This window comes from Syngnathoides biaculeatus, chromosome 9, assembly GCF_019802595.1.
Source record: "Syngnathoides biaculeatus isolate LvHL_M chromosome 9, ASM1980259v1, whole genome shotgun sequence".
Classification (NCBI taxonomy): domain Eukaryota; kingdom Metazoa; phylum Chordata; class Actinopteri; order Syngnathiformes; family Syngnathidae; genus Syngnathoides; species Syngnathoides biaculeatus.
The window spans coordinates 27,223,451-27,235,288 of NC_084648.1; the positions used below are offsets into that span (position 1 = coordinate 27,223,451).

The 11,838-nt window shown below is 40.7% G+C and overlaps 1 protein-coding gene across 11 annotated transcripts in view; it reads left to right on the plus strand.

The window, feature by feature from the left end:
* The window catches only part of LOC133506457 (uncharacterized), a 33,546-nt gene extending 21,858 nt beyond the window's left edge, over positions 1-11,688 (plus strand). For 4 of the 11 annotated variants that reach the window (XM_061830616.1, XM_061830617.1, XM_061830618.1 and 1 more), the window contains 4 exons: positions 2,786-4,253; positions 4,712-4,773; positions 5,390-5,454; positions 6,835-8,256. In XM_061830616.1, the coding sequence (XP_061686600.1) occupies positions 2,786-4,253; positions 4,712-4,773; positions 5,390-5,454; positions 6,835-6,901 (1,662 nt within the window). In that variant the 3' untranslated portion in view covers positions 6,902-8,256. Of the gene's footprint in view, positions 1-2,785; positions 4,254-4,711; positions 4,885-5,389; positions 5,455-6,834; positions 8,257-11,567 lie in introns of those variants that run through there. The other 7 variants (XM_061830614.1, XM_061830615.1, XR_009796498.1 and 4 more) reach the window with 7 other exon arrangements.
* Positions 11,689-11,838: the final 150 nt, after the last annotated feature.

Genomic DNA, 11,838 nt, shown 5'->3' on the forward strand with positions numbered 1-11,838 from the left:
GTTTTACCTCCGGGAAGGTAGCTCGTTCGTCCTTACTGTTAGCCAAAATGCTGGCTCATTGCTTGGCTGTACAATGCTTGAACGCTCGGGAGAATGGATTTACCCTTCATAGGTTTGAAAGAGACCCGGTTTGTCGTGAAAAATTGATTGCACGGGTGCAAAGGACGAGAGCTTCGTGGGTTCCGAATGACAGGTAGGTTTGTATACCGCTACAAAAAAAAATAGTAATCGGTCTCTCATAACATAACAGAAGATCCGCGTGCGAAATATGTCGTTATGCGCGTCGGACGGCTTCAGGCTGCTGCGCCAACGGCGGCGCATCTGAAGAACCCAGCCAAGAATGCCTCACTCAGCTGCGTGTGCGCAGTTATGCACACCGGCTCGACGGCGTTCGAATACTGTGGCGGCTATGAACATCCCCCTAAAAGCAGCACGGCTCGGCTCCATTATATGCCACCACGGCGCCAAAAATCAGCCACACCGCCAGAGGTGCCATGTTCGGCGGTCACGGCTTCCGCGAAGCCTGCGCGTCGGGCTTTGCGGACGGGGGCAACTCTGAAGAACCCAGCCGAGAATGCCTCACTCAGCCGTGTGCGCACAGGAGGGCGCCCCGGCTCAATTGTGTTGTTCATCGCTACTGCGGCGTCTATGAACAACCCCCTAAAGCAGCACCACTCGGCTCTGTCATAATCCACACTGGCCGGCTGGGATGAGCCGCGATGGCTCATCTCTGCCGCGAAAATGGATCGGACGGGGATAGGGTTTGGCTGTGATCGCATATCATCTGAATATGGCTCGAAACAATAGTTTAATATTGCCCTGATAACTTCACTCTGTTGTGTGGTGTTCTCCTTTTCGAAAAGAGCTTCCGTGTCAGAAGGGGCGCGTTTGTCTCCCATAGTTAGGGTGCAGCGTGTGTTTTTATTGGCGAATGTCCGGGTGACGTCACGGACGGAGGATGCAGCCAATATGGCGACGAATTGGATACCGTAGAATGACACTTCTGCAACTTAGCGCATGGATGACCCCCTCTCCGCGCACACTTTTTCGTATAGACATTGAAGTGAATAATATATGTATTTTTCATTCCAATATCTATTTTAGAATGTTTATAGGGATGACACTTGACGCTTTAAGGCAAAAAATCAAAACCTTTCTGAGCCTCTGTGAAATATCAATTTCCCCCACTTGTGAAATCACAAAGTCATTGTGACTAACCACAAATTTGGGAAAGGTACTTCAGCAAGAAGTTACAAAGCCATTTCCAAGTCTTTGGAGCTCCAGGAAACCATTGTCAGACCCATTACCCACAAATGGAGAAAAGTGGGAACAGTTCCAAACATTCCCAGGAGTGGACGACCAACTAAAATTACTCCAAGATTGCAACAATGACTCATCCAGGAAGTCAAAGAACCTCGAACAACATCTAAAGACTTGCAGGCCTTAGTCAGTGTTCATGACTACCATAAGAAAGACATTGGCCAAAAATGGCATCCATGGGAGAGTTCCCAAGTAAAAATCCCTCATCAGCAAAGAATACAAAGGCTCATGTCATATTTGCGAAAACATTTGGATGATCCTCAAGCCTCTTGGAGAAACATTCTGTGGATTGATGAGTTAAAAATTGAACTTTTTGGAATGGATGGTGCCCGTTACACTGGTGTAAAAATGCCACAGTATTTAATAAAAAGATTATGCCAACAGTGAAGTGGTGGTGGCAGTGTGATGGTTTGGGGCTACTTTGCTACCCCAGTACCAGGACAACTTGCTGTGATTGATGAAACAACGAATTCTGCTCTGTACCAGAAAATCGTAAAGGAGAGCATCCCAATTATAAGTTTGAAGAGGCAAAGTCAAAGTCCGGATTTAAATCCAATTGAGATGCTGTGATGTGACCTTAAACGGACAGTTCATGGTAGAAAACCCTCCAATATGGCGGAGTTGGAGCAATTCTGCAAAAAAGTGACACAAAATTCCTCCAGAGTGATATGAAAGACTCATCACCAATTATCTCAAATGCTTGATTTCAGTTATTGCTGTCAAGTGTGGCACAACCCGTTATTAGGTTCAAGGGGCAATTACATGTTCACAGCCGGTTAAAAAGGTTTGGATTATTTTGTGTACCTTTTAATAAATTGAATTGTCATTTGAAAACTGCATTTTGTATTTCCTTTGGTTGTCTGAGTGATATTAAAATTGGTTCGACGATTTGGAAACCCTTGTGAAAATCAGGAACTGGACGAATACTTTTTAACGTGACCATATGTTTACGTACCTTTTAATGTGATACGGCTCTCAAGACATCAAATATATGTGACTATTATAATAGTTGATTAATCTTAACTGAGGCAAAATAAAGTGGCCTACTTGGACACAACCAGCTAAGACACTGTTGAGTCAGATTCAACCACTTCGCTACATGGCACCTATTGGAAATAAGGATCAAACCACAAAATACCTCAGCTATGCCCAACTCATTTTTCTGGTATTTATGACACCGGTATGGAAACAAGGTTTCTGAATCCTCCTAGCCCTCTAAAAGTAAAGAAAAACATTGACTTGACTGATTTATTCACTCATGTATTTTGTGAGGTTCCCACCCACACCAGAAATACAAACCATATCAGATATACAAATGAGATGAATCCTTTTGTGAGTTGTAAAATGCGGCTGAAGTAGTCTTGTAAGTACATTGTGGCAATTTCGATAGCGATCGTAGGAAAACATTCTGAATAAATGAATTTTATCCATGATGTATATAAGATTAAGTTTTGACTCTTCCCAGGTTTCCGATCATGAAATGGCCACACGACCTGTCACGCCATCTCCTCCCTGTCAAAAGATTAGTTCACAAATCCTGGAAGACAGTGTTGCCAACAAAGGCTTTGAGCGCTTTCTTAGCTTGCTCAACAAGGGAGTTGACATGGACCTGCTCAGTAGGATCGTCAACGATGACAGCGAAGATCCTCATTTAGGAAACCAGCCCTTTAACAGTCAGCCCTCTGGTGTGAGGGAAGATTCAGATCCGTCTACACTCAGTAAGACTTTTCAATTCAACAGTGGACCACAGCTATCAGAGAATAGTGGAGATAATACAGAGCTTTCCACTCGTGAACAGTCCCCCAGGCAGACAAACTCGCTGTCGGATGATGGCAAGAATGGCAAAGATTCTTTAAGCTCTACTAGTAAATCAAAGTCTCCCTCAATAATGGAGAAAACCCTAAAAGAAGAGAGAGAAATGTCAAAGGTCAATGAGCAGCATGAGCAGCTCCAGAACATTCTAAATACTTTGGGCTTAAGGCTGGAAGTGGATGACTTGAGTAAAATAACAGACCGGACCCATGAGAGGCTGTATGGGAAAAAGAATGAAAGAATGCCAGTGGCTGCCAGTAAAATTGAGCAGGAGACTTCAGAGACCACCCGTAGTTTCTGCAAAACTGACAGGACCTCTGCCTTGTCATTTTCATCTTCCAGAAGCTGTAGTCAGAGTCCTTCTTACAGACAGGACTCCCACAACAGGGAGTCTCTGAATTGTCAGAAAGAGGAGTCATTTTCTGTGCGCTGTGTCTCAAGAAAGACCAGAGAGGAATTGTCATCTTTACACGCAACCCAAGATGACATCCAAGCTCGGACCATTGTTGGAAAAAACAAAGTTGCTGACACTGATGAAATCCATTATATGCATTCCCATCGTAATCCAACTCTGTCTGCTTGTCCAGATTATACTTCGCCTCATTACTCTCAGTACGATACAAACTACAGCAGTGGCACCAGCTGTTTTTGGACAAGCGCTGTGGGTCTATGTACCACTCCACATAATCCCAATAGTTCTTCGTACTCCATGGACACGAACCATTCTCACCATGCTATTCTCCCAGTAAAACAAGACGGTGATGTTTTTTTTGTGAATCCAGACCTATCTAGGAGTGAAGGTCAATTTGGCTCAACCTCCGGCTCTAGCAACCTGCAGGTGGTCAATATGAAGCATCCACTTGGCCATTGTTTGCCACAAATGACTTTTGATATGTCTCTGAATAAAGAGCAACCCGACCAAGAGAAAACTAAACAACTAAAACTGCTAAAGAAACGTGATCAAGATGAGCAGATATTGGGTTCTCATTGGGACAAAATTCCCTTTGTAGAAAAACAGACTACACAGTCTGTGAAGGTTGAGCCTTCCCATGGTCAAAGATATTTCAAAGAAAAAACTAATGCCAACAGAGGAGGAACTTCAGACAAACTTGAGAAAAAAGGTAAGTAGAGGTTTTTCTCTGTAGTTTGTTGTTGTGTGTTGAATCCAATGGAGAAAAGATTCATTTTGGCAAATACTGCAGAAGGACATGATTGTGAAAGAAATGTCAACCACCAAATTGTCAGAACACTTATGGCGTTCAACTTCAACTCTTAAAAAACAGTGCGCAAATATAATTGAACAGCAGAAGTTATTTTACTTAATCTTTAGCTGTCCAGTATTTGTGGGCATGCTTAGTGGGTTTGATCAAAAGCTAAAAATTCATTTTTTCTCGTTCCATTTCCTTATTTGTTGATTCAATTTACGAAAACAAGTTGGGAGGCAGTGTTACTGGGGGATAAAGTATTTATCCCCTCACCTTTTTATATTAAATTTGGACTACTGTGTAGCATGTGACTCTGATTCTGGCCTTCATTCACTGGCTTCCAGTACATTTTTGTTTTTTTTTTTCTTTTAAAGGTTTTTTTTTTCCTTCTTACCTCTCTGACCTCCATCCCCATCACTACTGCTCGGTGCCTCAGGTGAGCTGACCAGATGCTCCTGGAGGTATCAAAGACTAAACAAAGGGTCAGAGAGGATCATTTTGTCCGTTTCCAGTCCATCGCTTGGAAATAACCACCCCCTAAACATAGGCAAGCCTCCCCACGGTCAATTTTTAAAACTCATCTTAAAATAAATTTTTATTACTTGGCCTTCACATCAGAATGAGAATCTGTGGTGTTTTAATTTTGTTTTTATAGTTTTTAACATTGCTATTAAATTGTTTTAATTTACCACGTTTAATTGTTTTTACGCTGTATACAATGTATAGTAATTTGTTGTTTCAAAGTGCTCTATAAATAGTTGAGATGACTTTCGAGTTAAGAAAATGGTTACAGAACAAACTAAACTTATCGCAAGGCACCACTGTAATTGCAAGCCAATGTCTATGGAAAAGACGAAACGGGAAAACGAAAGTCTGAGGGGAAACACGAAACGAAAATTCAGTCTTTGACAGGAAATCGTACAATCTGTTTGAAGATAGTGTGTCTTGGATAAATTTTAAACTTTACGCAAACTATTTCGTCTCGTGGTTATGTGTATGCATTTATGAAATTTCTACTCATGGACCTTTTTCTTTTTTAATTCAAATTTTAGCTGGAAGATTTTAACAAGATGTCAAAGACACACACATTCAGCCAAATCCGTGTTCTGACACTCAGGTAACCAAGTAACTGCATGCATTTTATAAGGTCGTCAATTATTTATGGATTTTTGCGATTATCTCCAGCAAATAGTTAGAGTCCACTGTAAGTCAATAACTTTTATAAATATATTTTTCTAATTTAGCTATTTTTAGGCCATCTTGGTTTTATATGGGTAAATGTATCCCATTCTGAAGCAGCCATCTTTGAAGGCCTTGTTTCAAAAATTGATAATTTCAAGGTTTAGGCCATACAACAAGCAGTCAACAGATACTCATTTTGTACCAGTTCAATGCAAATGTCATCCAAACAATTTCTTAAATTAATGAGAAAATTAAATGAACCTTTATGGAAAAAAAACTTTGAGCCCCTTTGTTCAACAAAAACTCAAGCGTAAACTCAAGGCTAAACCATAAGCTAAAATGTGTGCCAGCAGGAACTTAAGTTTGAATCACATTTGAATTGCCAGACCTAAATAATTGCATTCAAAACAGAATATGAAAAACATACCAATTTGTATTAATTTGAAACATAGCATTCAAAAACTGAATCTTTTTTTTTTCTCAGCTTGTACTGTTAGGGGTCACCACATGGTGACATCTCAGATGAACACTCATATTTGTTTGGCGCAGTTTTTACGCCGGATGCCGATTAGTATAATTTGAAATGTATTACTTTGAAATTTAAAGTGTATTTGATCAACAATGAAAATATATTCACATTCGGTTTTAACATTTTACATTCATTTTTACATAAATTTTCTAATTAGCTGTAAGAGACTACTGGCATACTCTTGGAATAGCAGTCTATCGAAGATACATTCGCTCTTCTGGCAATTGGCACTTTTTTGGTTTTGGGGCCATGACAAAGGGCCTCTCCGGAAAGTCAACTCTTCTCACCAGCCCCCTTATGCCACCTTTCTTTAACCTCTGTGGAATGCATCATATGGTCAAAAAGAGGTTAAAAAGAGTTTCATTTCGAACATGGGAAAGTAGGAAGTTAGTCTTGTTACCCCCAACATGGTCATCTAGGCTTTAAACCCCATGGCTTTGCCCTTAATGACACCGAGGGGAACACCACATATCGATAGGGAGGTTATATGAATGAACCTTAGTCCAGCCCTGATATGTAATTTTTCCATTTTGGGGGGGATTTTGTTTTCCATCAAAAACAAGCTACACAGATGAACACAAACCTTTCTTCAAAGTCCAAACTCAGGATCTCCCTACACCAGTTGACATGCATGTGATATGGTGTTCATATTGACTAATAAGTTTGATAGAAGCACTATAGCACGGTTGCCCAATGCGTCGATTGCGACAAGTCGATCTCAGAGGCAGTTATGGTCGATCGCGAGCCGAAAATCAGCCTATCATCCATCTTCTCCCTTGATTTCAGGTGTGGCCAATACGTCGATCGTGTGGGTAGATTGACATTCTGTTTGACAAATCCTGGCTTCTTCTGACAAGGTTACGGCACATCTCCACATAAAGGCAGGTTCTAGCTTGCTTCCTCTGCTGCAGTCGCTGTGATGCCCCCCCCCCCCCCCACACACACACAAAAGAAATATCCCATTGCCCCACTCTGCAGTAGGACTGCTTTGCTCATTTTCCCACATTTTTCTGTCCTACCATCGTGTTTTGGTTAGTTATTGCATGTCCTCACTGGGTGTCTCACCTGCCTCCCAATCTACAAATGACAGTTCTAATGTTAGTGTTCAAATATCCAGACTCACTGATGTTCTGCAGTAGTTCTCACCCTCGAGCCCCTGTCCACTCTGTCTTTCCACTAAAACCATTTTCTGCCAGGCTGCATTTTCAATTTTAGGAATATAAAAATAAGCAGCGGAAGTATTTCAAACTCCCCTGTTACACAGCAAAACTGTTCCAGCACAAAGGCTTTCACGGATCCACCATTCTGCTCGGCCCTGCAGCTGAACAGGACAAGTTTTAAAATAAAACATGGATGGATGGATGGATGGATGGATGGAATCTGCACCTCAAAACTTGTGAACATGGTCCTCCGTTGGAAAAGGCTGGCCCTCTCCAGTTTGGCGAGGAGATCCTGCCCTAAGTGAAGGACTTCAATTATCTTGGGGTCTTTGTTCACGAGTGAAGAATGTAATGAGAGCTCAACAGCTGGATCGGTGCAGTCTCCGGTGATGCGTACTTTGTATCAGTTCCTTGTAGTTAAGAAGGAGCCAAGTCGAAAGGTGAAAGAAGCTCTCTATTTACTGGTTGATCTATGCTCCTACTTTCACTTATTGTCACAATCTTTGCGTCATGACTGTGAGAACAAGATCCCGGATTCAAGCGGCCCTCCCTAAGAGACAGGGTGAGAAGCTCGGTCATCTGTGAGGAGCTCAGAGTAGAGCCACTCCTTCTCTGCATTGAGAGGAGCCAGGTGAGGTGGCTGGGGTAGCTGATACAGATTCCTCTCGGACACCTCCGGGCACATCTCACCGTAAAGAGACCCTGGGGACGACCCAGGACACACTGAAGAAACTACATCTCTCGGCTGGCATGGGAAGCCCTTGGGTTTCCCCTGGAAGAGCTGGATGAAATGGCTGGGGAGAGGGAGGTCTGGGGGTCCCTGCTAAAGCTCCTACCCCTGCGACCCCACCTCAGATAAGTGGTAGAAGATTGATAGATGGGTGGGTTCCATTTGGTGGTTTAGTGATGGAAATTCACCCCAGACATTTTTTTTGGGTTGCTTTCACATCTCAATAGTTAGATTAATTCAGTGTTCCTAGGGATTAGAGCACAGTATATTTAAAAAAAAAATGACTATATAATTGAAGTCCATGCCACAAAATGGAGAATGGGGACCGATAATTGTGTATCGTTTATATATATATATATATATATATATATATATATATATATATATATATATATATATATATATATATATATATAATTTCTAATAGCTTGGGAATTGTGCTATAGTGCCGTTTCAAGTTTAATTTGCTCAAAACTGTGGCCAAATTTTAGCCATCTGATCTAATCTTTTAAGTGATTTGTCATTCATAAAAGAAAATAAAGATGGACAAGGGATTCATCAGGGCCCGACAACATTTCATTCACGCAAAGTCCATAAATTCAGTTTAACCAGTGCTGTCTGTAGCTGTGCTGTTTCTACCTCTAGGTGTCAGTAACTAAACTTAATGTCACAATTTATCCTTGTCTCTTTCACACACTGTCTAACCCTAACACACATGCATACACATGAATACACTTGAGATGCGGACAGTCTGAGCCGGCATTTGAACCAGTGACCATTCAGTCCTGCTCTTCCGACTCAGCCATGGGCGGCCAGTAAAAGCTGAGTCATACAATTCAGTTCCTGGTTAACGTTATAAAGTAATTACTTTAGTGTGATCACAGATGCACTCCCCTCCAAAGATATTTCAAATGGCAAAGCCAATCCCTTTGTGTTTGTTGCATACTGAAGACTTAAGTGTTTCAGATGAAAAATGACCATGAAAGAAAAGTTAAGCTTTTATATCATGGTATTTACACCTAGATGTGTTAAACATCTCAGGGTACAACACTTTTAGTTTACAGCCACCCACTTTTCAACTGAGGAAAGGTTTTGGAACATCTGACAGATGGGTGTTTCTCGTAGCTCAGGTGTTACCTTTTTTGTTTTGTTGTTTTTGCCTTTGGGTTTCAACTGTGAAAACTGCATTTTATATTAAACATGAGGAATATACTTTTGGAGAGGAGTGTGCGCGTGTGTGTTTGTAAGCGGTATGCTGCAGGTCTTCTCTGCTGGCCTATAAAAAACACTTGCCTACATTTACAACTTATTTTAAAGTTGATTTACCTCATTTCATTGCGTTTCTGTGGACTTCCCAGCTTCCAGTATTGTAGATGTTTTGGCCCCCCACCCATATTTCAGCTTCTGTGTATTGCCATGTCAATGCGATCTGCCCAGGGCCTTCAATGCCAAAGGGTGTCAAACTCAAATTAATAGTGGGCCAAAATTAAAAATTGTGGCAAACTTGTGCCCTCATTACTTATTGAACAATGACCAGATGTTTTCTATTCTCTCCAGATCTCTAATGTAAAAAATACATTGGTAATGTTTGTTTCTGAGATAAATGGGTAAAATTAGGTTCTCTACCATACAAGATTCTATTTCATGGTAGTCTTCTTTGGTGGGGCCAACAACAAAACAAAAAAAACAGCAAGGTTCTTCAATGCAAAGCAACAACAAAGCTATTAATCCCTGCCTTGGAGTAAAGTAGAAAAAGTACATGAAGAAAACATTCATTCCTGCATGTTGTATTCTTTTTGCCAGATGTACGCTGGCTCTGCACACAAGACAAGTCTGTTTTTCATCTTTCATTTGTTCATTTTTGAGAAGGGGAGGCATAAATTTGCCTAAGGAGACCAGTGGTGTGCTTGGTGGTAAGCTAGCCTGATGTGCCAACACACAAGCAAACCATTCTAGGATTTGTATGATTAGTGGTGCATGCTCCATTTACCGGTGGGCCAACTCTAATACACATTTGTTATGGTTTCATAGATTAAATATAATTACATCTGGCTTGCGGGCCAAAGTTCAACATATGCTGGAGAACTAGCCCATAACACCAATATACTATTAGCAATGGAGTTTTCATTTTTTATTTATTTTTTTTTTTAACCAATCATATCAGATTCGCCAGTCTTGGCCCTGGCGAAAGCTGAGTGACTTTTGCATTTGTACGCCCTCTGACTGCTTGAGCCTAAGAAGTCTTGCAATGTACTCGGTGTGTCAAAGAGGAGGATGAATGTCACATTATTGAAAACAATTTTAAAGGTGGCGGTTTCATGAAAATCTGAACCTCCGTGTTGATGGATTGGCCAACACCGTTGCTAGTGTAGTGAAATGAGGGTTGTTTAAACCAAGAAAAGCATTTATTTAGCACTTCCAAACTAGAATACATGAGTGCAAGCTAGCTATCTTTGAGCAGCAAAGAAAGGATGGATTTTAATCTATAATTAGCATGTATTGTGAGCATGATGTGGTTTTTTTTTTTGTCATGCTATTGGATACAGTTGCTTGTTATATACTGCTCCAAATGATATTGTAGTGTAGAAAATTTGGTGTTTAGAGAGAGATAAGAGTGAATTGTTTCTTGCTTTAGTAGTAATAGTAGTCACCTCAAATATGCAGAATGTCTGTTGTGCCACGTATAGTGGTGCCTCTACTTCTGAAAGTCTAGTCACGAAAAATTGAGGTTACGGAACGCCTCCTCAGAAAAATATTATTTCTAGTTAAGAAGGAAGATTCGGGATACAAAAGTAAAAAAATGGGCGTAAATTCCATCTCGGTTTATGTGGCGCAATAGAGCTGCTCTCGCAATGGCTATCGCCATGGCATCTTCCTGGCATCCCATTGGCTCGGAGTCACGTCAATGTTTACCCATGATGTCTTTCGTTTCCCTTGTACACTCAACTGTCACGAATCACTCTAGCGCTTTTACAGGTTGCCACTCGATAGGACACATTGGAATTTCGGGAGTTTTTGGTTTGTGTTTTTTTTCCAAGTTTATTCATCTTTCTTCATCTTAGGCCACAAGAAACTTTAGTGGAATCAAGTTGTGTGTGCGCGCCTTTTGCTTGTAACTAACCCTTCTCTTCGTGTAGTCGCTCAACGGCAAAGGTAAATGAACATAATTTTTTATTATGCTTTCCGTTATTTACTTTGCTTATTTTTGGTGGGGGGCTTGAAACTGATTCATATATTTACATGTAAACAAAGCTTCTACTGACGAAACATTCACATTACGAAACGACTTCCGGAAGGAATTAATTTCACAAGTAGAGTTACCACTGTTTTGTTATATTGCGTATTAGGTTAACTTGAGTCCCCACTCAAGGCTGAGGTCTGTGACATTTAAGGAGGAAACTTTTAGTTTGGATTTGAAAATACATCTTTTGTGGTACCAGTCGTGGAAACTTTCTGACCCACCTTGATATCGCCGTACATGGAAATATGAAGTGTTTTTACGCAATCAAATGTTATCATTTCATTGATTGGCTTTCACGTGTGAATTTAGCATGTATATTCTTGGGCAATATGATTTTGAATTGAGGGAAAATTGCTGATTTTATCTTTCTTTTTTTGTGTGTTTCCAGATGTGACATTTGACTGTGAACCTTGACTCATCAATTGGATGTAATAGTCAACACTTATCATTGACACTACTGTTTTTGATTGCTTTAATTGATTTAACTCAAATAAATGTTTTAGACTTTACAGTAACATTTTGTTCTTTGAAAACACATTACAAATTGTATCAGTTGGCTTCAGGATTTACTCCCTCTCTAACCCTTGCTAAAAATTTAGTAAAAAAAAGTTTCTATGACCATGATTAAAGACCCCATGATGAAAGAGCACAAGACTCTT